General features: G+C 43.4%; 2 protein-coding genes across 3 annotated transcripts; both read right to left on the reverse strand.

Annotated features, from left to right (window-relative positions):
- Window positions 1–3,592: 3,592 nt before the first annotated feature.
- On the reverse strand, window positions 3,593–7,817 carry LOC136452843 (farnesyl pyrophosphate synthase-like). Its single transcript, XM_066453429.1, has 11 exons — window positions 7,492–7,817; window positions 5,914–6,054; window positions 5,727–5,813; window positions 5,295–5,411; window positions 5,117–5,205; window positions 4,898–4,949; window positions 4,709–4,804; window positions 4,581–4,625; window positions 4,380–4,469; window positions 4,227–4,298; window positions 3,593–3,853 (listed from the first exon to the last, which is right to left on the reverse strand). Exons 1-11 carry the CDS (start codon window positions 7,639–7,641, stop codon window positions 3,725–3,727), a joined length of 1,068 nt encoding a protein of 355 aa, XP_066309526.1. The 5' UTR covers window positions 7,642–7,817; the 3' UTR covers window positions 3,593–3,724.
- A 5,862-nt stretch (window positions 7,818–13,679) lies between these two features.
- On the reverse strand, window positions 13,680–15,938 carry LOC136452844 (E3 ubiquitin-protein ligase At4g11680-like). Of its 2 annotated transcripts, XM_066453431.1 has the most exons (3): window positions 15,330–15,935; window positions 14,838–15,195; window positions 13,680–14,287 (listed from the first exon to the last, which is right to left on the reverse strand). In XM_066453431.1, exons 1-3 carry the CDS (start codon window positions 15,782–15,784, stop codon window positions 14,144–14,146), a joined length of 957 nt encoding a protein of 318 aa, XP_066309528.1. In that variant the 5' UTR covers window positions 15,785–15,935; the 3' UTR covers window positions 13,680–14,143. The 2 variants fall into 2 exon arrangements, with proteins under 2 accessions (XP_066309528.1, XP_066309527.1); XM_066453430.1 differs by lacking the exon at window positions 13,680–14,287 and having other exon boundaries at window positions 14,425–15,195; window positions 15,330–15,938.
- Window positions 15,939–16,779: the final 841 nt, after the last annotated feature.

Below are 16,779 nucleotides of genomic sequence, written 5' to 3' on the forward strand. Positions count from 1 at the left end.
CATGAAAAATCAAATGAATACTATATTATGTGGCATGCCTAGTATGTAATGCCTGTAATCATGGCCAAAATAAAGCAACAAACGCATCATAGGTGTACTGGGCACCTTGACATATTTTGTAATTAACTTGATTAGCTAGGTGTTTCAGTCAGAGAAGCAATGCATAATGTATGATTCATGTCGAAGATAACTTTGATTTTTTGACAGCCAGAGACCGTGATTGATAAGGCACACAATCACTCGTTGAGTCTTAGAGTACTGCATAAAAAATGGTCTAGGAATTTTCATGATTTTTGTCTTCTTAGTTTGTTGCGGCTGTTATGGGCAGCGACGGAGCCAACTGTGGGACTAGGGGGCTCTAGCCCCCCTACCGATCCCGGGCACGTGGAGCCTCCTTAAGCCCTCTCTTAAAATTTTATGCATATATGTATTAGGTAGGAGGGGCTAAGGTTAAGAGAAGATAAAAAAGCTTATATTCTTTTGTTCAGCCCCTCCTAAATTTTTTTCTGGCTTCGTCACTGGTTATGGGAATTGATTTTTGCCTTCCTAATTTACTGCGGCTGTTATGGGGATTGAGCTGATCGCATGGAACGAGTGTGTTACTTTCCTGATCTAATCACATGGAGGGGCTTTGATGTCGCACCTGTGTACGGAATAGTTATGAATGTTTTAGTTGCAGAGACTTATAATCAAGGCAGACCGGCTCGTACCGTAATGCTAGTTTGGTAGGGCTCCCTGTTCCTACGGTCTATGGAGCATTTTTTCTAGCACAGATACAGAGCTGAAATCGTTTTTAAAAAATATTTGACAAAAAAAGCTCACATAGTAATTTTATAATAGTTTATATTAATTCTTTTGAGGAAGAGCTAGGAGAAGGCGTTTGGATTCCTTCTGACTCCTTATAAGGGATGTTTTTTAGACGACCGTTTGGCATATCTCTACGAGACTACAACAAGAACTGCAATAAGGTGGAGCACCGTGTCAAAGAGACCCTTCATTTGAAAGGTGTTTTCTTTTTTCGATATTGAGAGGTGCCTTCTGATTTATGCAATAAATAAATTGTTTTAACAAGTCTAGAGTTTGTATGTTGGCAAACAAACCCTACAAAGGAGGAAGAAAATTACGGTACCCTAGCACTCATGTTTTTTTTCATATGCATCCTCTATTATCGATCGCTAATTCCTCGTGGAACCATGAAGAAAGAGAGCATAAAAAAATGTGCTTTTGTTTTCCATATATCATAAAAGATCCAGAGTTCTGATTTAGCGCAAGAGACCTAGCCAGCACATAGCAACCCAAACTCCAGCAACCGTCAATAAGATGAATGTGATATCGCTAGATGAACATCATGAGACATCTTCTTTGATTTGACAAGACAAATCCTTAGCTTTGTGAAACATGGTCGGTGTCACCAAACCTAGCGACTCAGAACAAAATCCTACACGATGACATCACCATTTACTCCAATAGAGCATATCTGAAACCCAATACAAGCCTAGATCACACTTATATTCTATTGTTTGTTTTAACTAGGTGTAGTTTCATTGAATTTTTAGGAACTTCAACCCTACCCTCAGAGTATAAAGTTTATAAATTAAGTCAAAATCGTTAACTCATACACTAAAAGTCGGAGATGCTAAGACCATGACCCATGCAATAAGGCAGTGCTCTCCATTCACATCTTTTGTCCCTCAAAATAAAAATCTCCATATTTGATCAATTTTCCTTGATAGCCCATGCAAGGAGATCCGCTGACCACTGCCATAGCTAGATAAAGTAGCATTGAGGCAAGAACAAAACTGCACTAGCACTTTACACCGGCCTAGGTAAACAACTCATTTTTCCACACCGGAGACAATCGGTTATCCCGTCGATGAAAGGCGGAAGTACTTCTATTGATAATGTATGAAGTGAGGGGCAAACCAAGATACTTATTCAAAAGTTGAAGCAATTCAGAAGGCAAATGCTCATGTACCCGTAGCGATGTCCAATTCCTTGCACTGAATCAGGTAAACATTGCTCTTTTGCATATAAGGCTTCAGTGAAGAGGTACATATATCTAGAGTTAGATCAATATCAATGGCAGTTGAGTGCAATAAGATTGTTACTAAGTGACTCAAAACATCCATGACAATGACAAAAGGCATCGAAGTCAGAGGATCACCTTGGTGCAGCCACAAGGGTGTGTTAATTGCCTAGGGATTCCATTAAGGAGAATGGAATCACTTGTGTTGAAGAGAAAGCAAGGATCCCACTAACCATATCACACCAAATAGAGCCAAACCCCAATTTTCTTCATCACTTCAAGAAGAGAAGGCCATAAAATCGGATCAAAAGCTTTTGTGATATCTAGTTAAGAATGATCTGGGTCTGCTTTTGTTGATGGAGGAATCTTGTCATTTGTTGCACAAGCATGAAATTATCTTTTATTAAATGTTGTTTTATGAAAGCGCTTTGATTAGGACTCACAATCAAATGTAGCAGACGAGAAAGCCTGTTTGCAAAGATCATAGTAACAAGTTTTGCAAAACTATGTACCAAGCTGATCAACCCCAAATCCTGGCAAGTATTGCCTCATCTTTTTTGGGAATTAGTGTACTCTTTTAAGTGTCAGCCAACAAGTCTTATAAAAGTGCCCAGCAAACCCACCAGGTCCAGGAGCTTTATCAGACCATAGTTGAGAAATTGTCTTCCAAACTTCTTCAGAAAATGGGGCGTCAAGATCAGCCAAGTCACCAAAGCCAATGCTCAGGTCGTTTGGATTAACGGTGTGGTCCTAGTCTTTACTAGTCCCCAATAGTCTAATATAGAAATCATCAATTATCTTTGCTTTATCATCATGACCAGTAACCACCATTTCCCCATCAATAAGTTTGGGGATGAAATTTCTCCTCCTACGGTGCCTAGCATGAATCTGAAACGGTCAAAGGGGCAAGTATTAGCATCGCCTTCATTAAGCCGATAGATCCTAGACCGACCCCTTGCTATCGTCCATTTAAGAGAAGATAGAGCCAACGAGTGCTTCCTGAGATTGTTGCCTAGCCATGTCTCAGTGGACAATACACCATTATCCTATGCAATTTCTTTCCAATTTGTGAAGGATCTAGTTGGCCAAACTGAGGTCCTGTTTGAATCTTAATCTAGTTAGTTCAAATAGGTGAGCTGATTTTTAGCCAAACTCTTGGCTAATTGTTAATTTATAGCCAAGTATAACTAGCTAACTTGGACCAATAGCCCATTGCTAATATATGCACATTTTAGTATGGGCTAATAGTTAGATGGCTTAGCTATTAATAATTGGCCTTAGCCCATCCACTAAGCCCTTAAGCTCATAAGCCTCCAAACGGAGCTTCATCAGAGGAAAAAAGAAAGAGAGTTTTAAACATACTGGATACGAAACGCATCAAATGGTGTGCACCGGTCCAATCGGGGAGCACATTAGACTGGCACCCTTTGCAAGAGAGAGAGAGAGAGAGGTAGACTGGACACTGTCGTTTACAGAGCATTCGTCTTCTCAAATCCTTCGGAAGTTGAGAAGGACGGAACGACCCAGGAAACTTTGGATGCGTTGGTGAATGGTGACGCAAGCTGGTTACGCATCCCTGCACTGTGCTTTATTATATTCATTCAAGGTGTACGGTACAACAGGTGAATGAAAACACAAAACAACATAGTACAAATTACTCGTCCGCATCAATCAAGTATAGTAATTTGATGCAAGCGTCTACTTGTCCCTCTTGTAGATCTTGTGAAGGAAGGACTTTAAAACAGCCTGGACTGCCTTGCTCGGCTGGGCCTCGATGTCGGCAATCAGCTTGTTGTAACTCTCCCTCTCGTACTCGTGGAAAACCTCCTGGATTTATATCAATCAGGAGAGGACGTCAGCAAAACAGAACATATACGGAAACAGAGTGTTGGGGATCAGCCACATGTAAATGCCCACATTATGGGCATTGTTTCAGTACACTTAACCAGGTCAGTGCATCATGACCATCATATGTTGGATTTAACCGTTTCCAGATAGTAACAACGAACCGTGATGCTTATAAGGTGGACTCGATTGGCCCCGTTCGGCTTACCCCATATCCGGCTTGTTCGACTTCTTTTTTCAGCCGGAACAGTATTTTTCTCTCACAACATTTCAGCCAAAACAGTGCTTTCAGCCAAGATTCAGCAAGCCGAACGGGGCCAATAAATCATAAGAACATGGAATGGTCAGGACAAACCTCCAGTTTAAGCTCTCTGTACAAGTCCTTCACCTTTGCAACACAAGCTGGATCAGACTTTCCATAATTTTCCTGTTTGAACAGACATTAAGGATTTTTTTTTTACTTTGTCGTTTATGCTGTGAAAAAATTGGCCAATTTAATAGTGCTTACAAACAGAATGCTCTTTTGGTTCTCATCAGCATGTTCAAGAGCTTGCACAACTAGCCAGGAACATTTGTAGTCTTCAATGTCAGTTCCGATCTGTGATAAGAATAAATACTGATGAGTTCAAGAAAACAGGGCCTTGATTGCAATTGACCCAACAGTAACACTCATTCAAGATAGTAAAAAGAAAAGGTGCAAACACCTAACCTTGCCAATGAATTCAGGATCACCAAAACAATCTAGATAATCATCCTGTAGACAAATATATCATTAATCAGAGGTAGTCCAATACAGCAAATCCATATCATTTGGCCTTCAAAAAACAAGAGCTTAACCTGGACTTGAAAGTATGTTCCCATTTCAACAAGAATGTTCTTTACATCACCAAAGTTATCCAAGTTCTCACCAGCCAGCAGCAATGCACATGCAACCTTGAGTAGAGTAGAAACTTGTTACCACATTCATCAAATTAAAATGCTAACATCCAGATAGCTGAGAGGAATATATTGAGCAATAACTCTTACAGGAAGGTAAAATGAATAATAAGCTGTCTTGTACTGAACGATGCGGCGGTGACTGTGCAAAATGAAAATCATTGAGAGAAATTAGCACAAATAAATATTATGTCCCAAATTTGAGGTGCTAAACACATTATAGTAACTCATTCTAGAAAATAAACAATAAATCATGCAAGGAAATAAAGCGTGTGAATTATGTTACTGATACAGTGAACATAAACTTACACTGTCAAGTTATATTTAGTTAGATCCTTTTCACCCTCGTGGGTAGTGATAAGATCCAACAATTGCCCGGAAGCTGTCTTGAACTCAACCTGAAAACATAAAAGGTGAATCAGTCAAATGTAAGAAGCATCCAGTATACATAGCATGAATAAATTATTATGTCAGAAGATATGATTACCTCATTGAATAGGTCAATGAGATCAACATAATATGGCTTTCCTTTGAAGTGGCGTTGAAGGATTCGTGAAATATGATTGCGAAGGATAATCCCATCATTTACAGCAATGAGGCCAACCTATTGCAAAACAAAAGGTGAGCAATAAGTTTCACACTTTAGAAGCTAAAAGCCTAAAACAATCTGCAAAATCTCAACAATACACTAGTATAAACGACCTCCCTATGAGGAAATGAAACAGAATCATGGAACATGAATAAGTTAGTTAAGAGGAGAAATGACAGAAACATGGCTTAGCAGAAAACTGATGGATGGTTTCTTATATAACTCGGGATTAACACCAAACTTCTCAAGTAAGACCTTAGTACAGCCATCAAGACAAGAACCAATAGAAATAATTTGGTAAGTAAAAAGGATAGATGCTTCTGATCTAACCTGTGGCACTCTAAACCAGCAAGGCTGGCCACGCCGTGTCTGGGAGTTGTCCATAATATCATCAAGCACAAGAAAATAAGCTTGAAGCTGCAAGATAAGAAATAGTGATTTAAAATTCCAAATTAGCAGAAAATTCAATCTATTAACATTAAAAATGCTTGAAAACAACACCAGCAGGAAGTAGTACCCATTCAATACACCAGCCAAGGGTGCAGGCAAGAAATGTCTCCTCCTTGCTCAGAACATCAATACCCTTCAATATCTTGTAGCTATCAATGACAGAGAGCCCACGGTTGCACTTTCCTCCGAGCACATTGTAATCCACCATCTACTCCAGAAGAAATAAACAAGTCAAAAGTTATCCAAGCTAGTGATACATTATTCTCTGATCTTAACCGAAGAAACTGAAAGAAAGACATCATCAGAAACAATGTGATCCATTATGTAGATTTCCAGTTTCTGTTGATTTCCTTCTTTGCAGGCAAGAAACTACAAAACAAAATGGGAATTAGTGGACAATCATTATAAGACCTGTCTGGTGAACTCCATCAGTTTTTTTATATATATTTTCGTGACCATAACTTTCAGCATTTTGATATTTTCCTCTTTATTCAGTGCATGGTCACATGAACTCGAATACTAAATTTTCAAAGAAGTTGGTCTGCTCACCTTAATAGTGTTCAGGGAGTATTTCTTTCTAAAAAAAATCCCGTAAGTTTACCCGAGCCCTAGATCAGTATAGAAGGTATGCTCCAGTGGAAGCATATTAAACACTCATTATGCTTGGGTCACAAATCAGATGAGATTTTGGACACTAAAAGTAACTAATCACCAGCCTAATTTGCTGCCCAAAACATCCTCTAATTGTAACCGGCGGTAGTGTCAAATATCAGGAACAATAGCTAAACCAGAGATTAACTAAACTATAGTGAGCAAATTATTAGTAAGAGAAGTTACTTTTAGTAACGGGTAACAGCAAATTTGAACCCTGTCAGGCCTTTCGCGACAAATTGATCAATCCTTCAATAGCTTACACTAAACCCAAAGTAGAAAACACATCACTTGTTTCACGTTTCCTAAGTCTCCATTTTTGTGTGACAGATACAAAGAGAGATTAAGAGATCACTCACCCTTTTAATCAACCCAGGCAGACTAGTAATTCTAACACGCTTAAACTAATCTATAAACAGAATCCTTCTTGTTTATGTACTCCCTCCGTCTCAGAATAAATCAATTCTTAGAGTTGTCTTTTGAGTCTAGATTTAAGAGATCAATCACTCTTTTCATCAACCCAGGCAGACTAGTAATTCTAACCGGCTTAAACTAATCTATAAACAGAATCCTTTGTGTCTACTTACTCCGTCCGTGTCTGAATAAATCTATTCTTAGAGTTCTTTTGAGTCCAGCTTTTTCAAGTTTGACCGAATTTATAGAAAAAAAAAAGCATCGAGATTTATATGAAACTAAATTAGTATCGTGATCATTTGTTAACATAAATATTTGTGCTCTTTTCTATAAATTCAGTCAAGCATAGAAAAGTTTGACTTGATACAACTCTAGTAATTGATTTATTCAGTTAGAGAGAGTACTCTGACTCTGATACTCGTATAACCCTCAACCGGAAGAATTCAACGGCCAGCCAGATCCTCGGAATCACCGAAAGCCCATAAAACTCTGTAGAAATCGAAAGAACTGACGGGACCGCCAGAGATCAATTCAAGCCGACACCCACAGCAAAACTAAGGGGAGGGGAAGAGAGCATTACGCGGTCGATCCACTGGAGCGACTCGTCGGTGAACTCGAAGGCGGGGTCCTCGAGCATCTCCTCCTTGAGTTTGCTGTATATCTCCTTAAACGCGGCCTTGGTGTCGGCGCCGCCCGAGCCGCTGGCCACCACCACCTCCGCTGTCGCCATTGCGGCCTCGGGGTCAAACCTCACCTCACGACGCGCGGGCGCGGGAGGAGGAGGAGACGAGGAGGGAGCGGAATTCTGTGGAGATGGGGGTGCTTTGGCAAGAGGAAGCGAGGCGGGCGCTGCTGTGCGTGTGCCGCTGCCACACGGGATTGTGCTGCGGTTGCCAGCGAACAGATTTGTGGGCACACGTTTTTATTTATTTATGGACGGGAGGTGCCACGATGACCGTGACGGCGACAACTGTTGCGTGATGGGCCGATGGCAGTGGCACTATGGAAAATTTAAGTTTTTCTTAAAAAAAACATGGAAGAAGAGCTAGATGTACTAGGCACCACCATAAAAGATCCTAACCAATTAGGGCTTCGCCAACGCAAGCAGATGAAACGAAGCAATACTCCATTTAATACGGTCTTGGTGTCTCTACTATTGCAGAGCTAGGCCTTCTGTAGTGTGCAAGTGATGCCCAAATAAAATAGGTCCCATAGCAAGAAAAGCTAGCATCACTAGTACGAAGCTGCAGTGTGTGAAAATGCAGGCATCGCTGCTATCTTGCATGTTGGGGGGCCCAAGGGAATAGAAAAGTACTGATCCTATCCAGTCTTCCACCCCGTGCTACAGTGAAACAATGCTAGCTTATTATTTGGGCAGCGGTGCCTGTACATGCTTCGCTCTCGATTTTTGTAGCATCACTGGTAGATGGCACCACTGGCTGCAATGTTAAAAGTGATGCCCAAATATTCTTTTTCTGTTTCAGGCGTCACTTTAGCTCAACACTGCGGAAGGCCTAAAAGCTTGCCATAGTGCAGCCTTTTTGCTTTTCTATGCAGCCAAATCTCTCCGTAGGAACTGATACTTCTGTTCTGTGTCAGACGAAGCCATAGGAGCTTCGGAACTTTAATACAGACGTGGAGTCCGGGGCAGCACTCTCACGCTGTCGCACGTTGGGGAAGCCCTTAAAGCACACGGGTGCCTATTTAGTTTCTAAAATTTTACAAAATTTTTTAAGATTTTTCGTCAGATCGAATCTTTGGACGCATGCATGAAGCATTAAATATAAATAAAAAATAAAACTAATTATACAGTTTAAACAAAATTCACGAGACGAATTTTTTAAGCCTAATTAGACTATGATTGGACACTAATTGCCAAATAACAACAAAAGTGCTATGGTACTATTTTTTCATAAAAATTCACCAACTAAATGAGGCCTAGGGTCGAATTTTCCTACTCAGGCACCTCTCTCTCCCTGCTGGCCATTCTAAGTGGTCTCCTTTTTTCACCTGGTGTTTGGTTATAGAAAGAGTAGAATTTCTCTATAGCAAAAATATTCCGTGTAGACGGAGGATGAGGCGATGAACCCGCTTGAACCGTGTTGCTCTCGGTCTTATGTTGGGGGCGATGATGGCATGTGACCGGATGCCGCTCCATCGAAGAGAGAGGGCAGTGCTTCGAGTTCGTGCTGCTCTGAAGCAAGGATGAACGTAATCCAATATGTATTGGAATCGAACTGTGCATTTATCATAGCTAAATACAAATTGTTCTAACTAATATGAATGAATATAGAACATAAATGCGGGTCACATATAAAACACGGAGGATATGAGTGCAGTTCGAGTGGTTAGGGGGAAGTGGAAAGAAATATTATCTCTTTAAACCCTTATAAAAAACAACTACACATCATTTTTCTAAGCAATTGGGATTCTTCTTTTCACCAGCAGGGTTAGAGCATCTTCAAGAGTATCACATATCCCTTTTCTCATCCATGTTTTTTGGAAAAAAAAGAGAGAAAACTCATCTCCAAGGGTATCCCATATCCCTTCCCCGTCTTTTGGCACTTGGCAAACCGGCCGCCTCCGCGCGTAAAAATGCGCACATCTTAGTCGCGCGCATCCAGACTTCCCCGCGTTGTCCCTCCTTCCCGCTCTCCATCACGACTCTTTCCCGCGAGTCATCTCTTTCCCGCGCGTCGTCTCCATCGCAACTCTTTCCCAGGCTCCGTTCAGGATTGAGGATCTTCGTCGCCGCCGACCTAGGGTTGAGGTGGTCGCGGGCTGCGGGCTATGACTGGCGTGGTCGGCAGGGAGGTGGTGGCGGCCAGCAGGGAGGAGGGCGTGGCCGGCTAGAAGGAGGCGGCCGGCTGGGAGTTGGCAGCGGCGACAGGAGGTCGCGGCGTGAGAGAAAGGGTTTGTCGCGACCCTGTCAAGTCCCGTGAAAAAAAACACCAGCAAAAAGTGATGTGGACCCAGATTTGATTTTTTGGAAGCCAAAAATATGATACTCTTATAGATGGCATTCTTTTTTCCTCCCCATATCTTTTTGGAAGTTGCAAAACTACATGTTTTGGGGAGAGAAAAAATAGGATACTCTTTGAGATGCTCTTACACAGTTACTATGCTTTCGACTTGTGATCGTATCAAATTTGTAAACTTGTGTTATTTTTATTGTGATTCGAACTGGCTACCGTTATGCACAAAATCATGCTTTTTTTTGTGGAAGTTAGGTCGTGTTGTAGGGCCAGGTCATCTAAGAAAAGTTACCGTTTTTCCTCCAAAAGCGTTTCACTACTAACTTACTTTTAGATTTGTTTGGCTATCTGGCTAGATTTCTAATAATGAAATGGTGAATATCTGCTCAATTGACTAATTAATGCCCTTGTTGCACACGTTGACAATTTTGGAAGAAAAAAAATCATAATGCGAAATAACAACACATCCATTATAGCTCATTTTGTTTTTTTAAGCTAAACTTTATTTTGACCGAGTTCATAGAAAATGCACCAAAGTTTATAGCATCACATTAGTTGTATTAGATTCTATATAAAGCATGTCTTTGTTGGTGCATTTATTTGAACTTGTAGATGTTAATATATATTTCTAAAATCTAATCAAAATAAAAGAGATTTGATTTAGGACAAAGCAAAGTGAACTATAGTCGGGGAAAAAAGTGAGTATGCACTGGTCACCTAATAATATTTCCTGATCAGTGATCACTATTGCTTCATCACATATAATTACTTTTGAATTGTATGAGATAGCAATAGGAGAAGGTGATTTTCATGCAAAACCACCTCATCCCGCAAGTTTCTTTGGTTTATAAATATGTGGAAACACATGATCGACAGTCTATTTGGCAAGGATTCTCTAAAGAATTAGGCCATATTCGGAACACGGGATTATTTTTTCTTTCTGTTCATACATTTTTTCCTTGTAAAATTGAATTATTTGTTGTGAAATTCTTATATGATTCCTATAAAAATCATGTGTTCTAAGTATGCCCTAAAATGGTTGTAATAGTAAATTAGTACATAGATCAACTCTTTAAACTATGTCACAGTGTGTGAAGAGAGATATGGGCTAGGATCTCTACTATATGTCAGCCTCATATCAAGAGCATACGACCGTGCCATCGTTAACCACCGAGTTGTCGCACACCCCCATCCCACCTGCCCTTTTACCCCACGAAACATTTCATAGTCCATTTCAGTTGTAAGCGTAACCCTTGGCATCGTCTGTACTCCCTCCGTCCCATTTTATTTGTATATCTAGAGTTTGAATGGGAATCTTAGTGAAGGTGGCAAATGATGCTTTTACCGCTGTGAACTCTCTGGAAAAGGCTGACATACTCTGTCCTCTAGCCGATTGAGATGAGAACAAAAGTGAACGAGTGGACGAGAGAATTTGGTGATTTTTTTTATTTCATTAGTTCCACAGCCGGCTACAGGAGGTAGCTACTACTCCTTTGTCCAGAGTAGAAGCCTGTTAGTTTCGGCTTATTCGCTCATATCTGGCTTATAATCGACGGTTTAAATAGTGTTTTTCTCCTATACCAAACCAGCCAGTACTTTCAGCCATGGCTTATAAGCCAATTCAGCCGAAACGAACGGGCCGTAGACCTGAGACCCAATGTTGACGTTTATTTTGGGAAAATTTTTGAACGCTAGATGTGTGATTATTATAGGACGAACGGAGTACATCGTTAGTCGTTTGAAGGTTCTACGCAGGTGGCCATTACCATTACTGTGGTCATCAGCGTCACGCGATGACGTTCTTGACGCCTACGTTTGTTGGTTGGTAGATAGCACACACAGATACAAGTCTACTACTGTATTGATGGATACACTACACTACACGAGCATTTCTCTCCGTAAAACAGTTGGCTAGCGGAGAAGGGGGAAGCTTGCTTGTGAATTGTGTGATCCGAGCCATCATGTGCACTGTTCCCTGCAGAGTTCGCTTTGGATGGTCATGTAAGATGTCGCTTTCTCTAGTCAACCTGGTCAGCATGTGAATTAGAGGCGATAACGGTTGTCGTTAATGGCTCCGTTCGAAAAAAATAAATCAAAATATTGTTGCGATGGATTTGTAGTGAGAGTTTCGTCTGGAAAAAAAAATAAGCTAAAAAATACATAATATAAGTGAACAGGGCCGATGTACTCCGGGTCCGTCGACCGTCCTCTTCTCCCCTGCCCAACACCTGCAAGTACAAAACGAATTCAATGACCTTGACGCCGCCCGCGCGCAGCAGCGCATCCATGGCCCGGAAAGATGAGGTATCCACATACCTAAGGCCTTGGCTTTAAAGTTCTAAGTTTTTTCACTCTTTCTCCGTCACATCAATTTTTAGACGCATGCATGAAGCATTAAATATATGTAAAAAAATAACTAATTGCACAGTTTGATTGTAAATCATGAGACGAATCTTTTGAACCTAGTTAATCCATAATCAAACAAAGTTTATCAAATACAAACGAAATGTGCTACAGTTTCCAAATTACAAAAATTTACAATCTTAAACAAGGCCTATAAATTTTTGAGGCGGAGATCGGTGGATTCTCCTCGCGGATAACTGAGGGATCAGTCAGTGTCAGGCAGGCACGCTCTCCATGTGCTCGTCGCTAAATCCGGCCGCTCGGGCCACTGTACATACACAGGCCTTGTACAGGCGCCGTGCCTGGACGTTCCGGGCCTTGTTTACATCTACGTTACGAATCAGTATTTGATACTGTAGCACTTTTATTTGTATTTGATAATTATTGTCTAATCTTGGTTTAACTAGGCTCAAAAGATTCGTCTCGTAATTTATAATTAAACTGTGTAATTAGTTATTTTTTTATCTACATTTAATACTCCATGCATATGTTCAAAGATTTAATGTGATGGAGAGAGAGTGAAAAAACTTAATCTAAATAAGGCCCCGATCTCATTTCCACATCCACACCGTTTAGACCATCCTTCCTGCAACCAAAGCAACGATCGCCGTCCGTGTCTGTACGTTGATGTCCTCGTCCATACATGAGGGGGGAAGTCGGGGAAAACGTGACCGCGCGAAGCCGTAGCGTATAGGTCGTCCACCGGCGCATGGAAAACGTTACCCTTGACGGCAAACGTACGGTATACTGGGTAGTCTCCTGCTCGTTGTCGTCCTCCTTCCCTCCGGACGCCGGCCAGGGCACTCCACGACGAGCCCGTCGCTCGAGCGCCGGTTTTAGCCGTGTCCCTCCCACAAACTTTCGGTCGCAACTTCACTGCCGCAGCCAGAGAACAAATAAAGCCACACACATTCGCCGGCACGACGCATGCATGCTGCTGACTTCGCTTACCGCGTGTGAATGTCAATGACCTGGACTCGGCTAGTGTGGCGCCCTTATTACTACTGACGTCTCCGGTCCGGTGGTAAATAAAACGGAGCAAAATCGAACGTTAGACCGGATTCTTTTCAACAAAGACAGACAGAGTTAGCGGCCAAGCCCTTTGTCAATGCGTGCTCGGACTTGGAAGTTGGAACCCAAGCCTAATCCGATCACGAGATCGGCCCTCCGTTCTAAGGCTAGTCCAGGCCTTTCAGTCGCACCAAATCTTGTTTAGCCCGACCACGTTTGATGAACTTTTAATTGGGATGCATCCAAGGATGGTGATGACGGGATTTGCTAAGGTAATAACGGTACATCGGAATGGCTAGGATCACCTATTACCTCCTAGTAGAAGATAATTAGAGAAATATATATCCCCAGCACACGCCTATATAGAAGTCATTACAACTCACAACAAAGAAAACTTCGTATTTCCATGTGATCTCCAGCACAAAAAAAGGTGCATTCAGTCTTGTAGAATTATGAAGCAAGGGCGCACAACACATTATTACATACCCAAAAAAAAAAACTTTTTTTTTAATCTTTACACATTTCTGTTTTGATCTATCTATGCAATATAGACTAAAAATGTATCAAACTCTCCTGCTACATGCTGCAAGTGTACCCATCGATCGTTTGTCAGCGTCTACTAGGTGAGCACAGCACAGCACGGGCCCGTCGAAATCCTCGCGAGAGGTGCGACGCACGCATCGCCTGACCCGGCCTCGTCGCCCGGCGGTCGTGGTATGTGTAGGTGGCACATCCGGCCAGTCTCCCTTGCCTGGCTTAGGGTGCAAGCCCCGCTGATCGGCGGGCGCAGTCAGAGTAAGAGAATATACATATATCTGTAGGAGTGGAGTAGGCATCGATCAATCACTTGAGCTCTTGCTTGCAGAGAGGGCAAGAGGAGATGATCCTGAGCCACCTGTCCACGCACTTGAGGTGGAACATGTGCGTGCACGGCAGCTGCCGAACCTCCTCCTTCTCCCTGTACTGCGCAAGGCAGATGCAGCACTCCTGCAGTCGCAAGTTCAGTTCAGACAAGTTCAGACTTTCAGACTCGTAAAAACACTGCTTATACATGCTGCATGTCTTGAAGCAGTTCAGTTCACTGCGGGCGATCGGCGATCGCAGTTTGAACATGACATCTCCGATCATGGGATCTGGCTATCTGCAAAGCTAGGATTAGTCTCCTTGCCTGCTCTGTTGTCGGTCACAACAATAGCATGAACCGACTCACCGAGGAGGGGCTTCTGAGTGGGCGCCATCCAAAAGGCAAAGTTAGGACTTGTTATGTTTAGTATCATCCAAAAAGGGAGCACGTTCTAATTTCGTACTCGCACGTTTCCACTTTCGCCATGCCCTGTTCCGGCGCAGTCGAGTTTACCAATCATTTGTTTGGCGAATTTCTTCCTGGCCTCCCTTTTTCTACTTCGTTTTTTTTATTTGTACCAATCAAAATGCTGCTAGGTATAGTTGCTGCTACTGTGATCATTTGTTCGTGCAGCGTGCCTGTAAATATGCAGCAGCTAAGCGTGCGATCGAGAGATGGATGTAATTTACTCGCCTGGTCATCGTGCTCTCGGTCCCTTGGCACGTCGGCGGGCTCCTTGAACCGCCACCGCGGCAGCGCGGCGAGCTGCTCGTCGGAGGCGCCCCTTCCGACGGAGGCCGAGTTCATGTTGTAGCCGAGCGCGTAGCCGACCATGGGCACGAAGCAGCAGAGCAGCAGGAAGAGGAGGAACGGGAGCGAGTAGACGACGGCGTTCCAGGCCAGCAGGCTGATGCAGAGCGCGTACAGCCTGGGCGCGCGGCTGAACGACCCCAGCCGCGCGTCGAACACCCACACGTTGCCCATCACGAACCACATCGCGAAGAAGAGCTCCAGGAACGCCCGCGCCTTGTTCATCAGATACGACCTGTCCCTGCATTATAATTTATATATTCGCGCGCGCGCGCGAGAATAATCAATTAATCCCCATTGTTTCCACCCCAAGAAATCTGTCCGTTTCAGTATCAAATTTGACGTTGGCGCAACACAAAGAATCGAATTTTATACCTTAGAGCGTCATTGGCGCCGTGCATCTCGAGGTCGCCCGAGAGCGCGTCGCCCCGGCCGCCGGAGGCGGCGGAGGAATGCCGGTGGCGCCAATAGAGGAGGGGCAGGCTGAGCACGTTGCCGACGTTGTAGGCCGCGACCCAGAGGCGGAGCGGCCACGCGGGGAGCTCCGCGGGGGAGGTGGCGACGACGGCGGTGGTCAGGACCATCTGCGCGACGATGACGCCGAGCTCGAGCGCGAGCCAGCCGGGCGAGTTGAACGGGTTGGAGCCCAGGTCGGACCTCGGCCCGTTCTGGTACTGGTACACCCGGCGCAGGAAGATGAACCACCGGGCCCTCGACATCCGCGCCACCGCGCGCATCGTGAACGCGGACATCCGGCCGCCGCCGCCGCCTCCAGGCGCCGGCATCGCCGACGACGACAACGAAGAAGAAGAAGAGGAAGGCGGCCGCATTGCTGTGGTGCGACGACGCCGGAGGGGAGGGCGGTGGGCGGTGGGGGCATTGGCATGCCGCGCTTGTTTTCTCCGGGAAGGATAAATGGTGGGAGGGAGGAGCGCGGGTTGGGTTCGAGATGGTGACCAATAATCTAACGGCTTTGCTTTGGCGCCAAGAGTAGGGGAGGGGAGGTGCGTGAAGGTGGAGGGACACAAACGGTTGGCCTAACCGTCCCCTCCTCCTCTCCATGCTTCCTTCCTCTTGGCTCTTTGCTCTCTCTCAGAGGCTGTGGCTTGTGTTTGGTTTTGTTTAGGTGGGAAGCAACAAGGGCGGCGGCCCTGGTCATGGCGAGCAGATGGCATGCGTGACTTTTTCTTACACATTCAGATTGCGTCCCTTTGTTAATTAACGATATTTACTTGCTGATTATTTTCAACATTCAGATTATTACCAATCTTTCTGGATGGACTGGGACAAGACAAATTTATTCCAGCACTTGAAATTGAAAACTGCAATGCCATAATGGTGTTTGAAGAAAAGATTATCTGATTCTTAGTGATATTGTGTCAGGCAATCAGAGTGACTCAAGGACGGTGGCAGGGGTCCTCAGATGGTAAAGTCTCATCCTATTGTTCAATGGGACTGTGTTGGGAATTTAACTTCGTCACAAAAACGCAGCTCCAAACTTTGGAATCAAATCTTTAAATTTCCATAACAATATTTGTTTGCGGAAAGAGGAAAGCGAATACAACATTTCGACTTCATAAGAAAAGGATCGACTTTGCTGAAATAGAAGCAAAGATCAAGATCAAGAGCGAAGACAAAAGTTTAGCTTCGCTATCAGAAAATCAACTTCGCCGACCAAAGATGTCAAAGAGAAGTAAAACAAGGCTAGACGAAGGCAAAAATTAAACTTCGCTTAACATTCTGAAGGTCAAAGCAAAATCGACTAAGTCCAAAACAAAGATATCAAGAAGACCGGTTACTGAAATTTGAAGAATGAAGGCTTAGA

This window comes from Miscanthus floridulus, chromosome 5 (genome assembly GCF_019320115.1).
Source record: "Miscanthus floridulus cultivar M001 chromosome 5, ASM1932011v1, whole genome shotgun sequence".
Lineage (NCBI taxonomy): Eukaryota > Viridiplantae > Streptophyta > Magnoliopsida > Poales > Poaceae > Miscanthus > Miscanthus floridulus.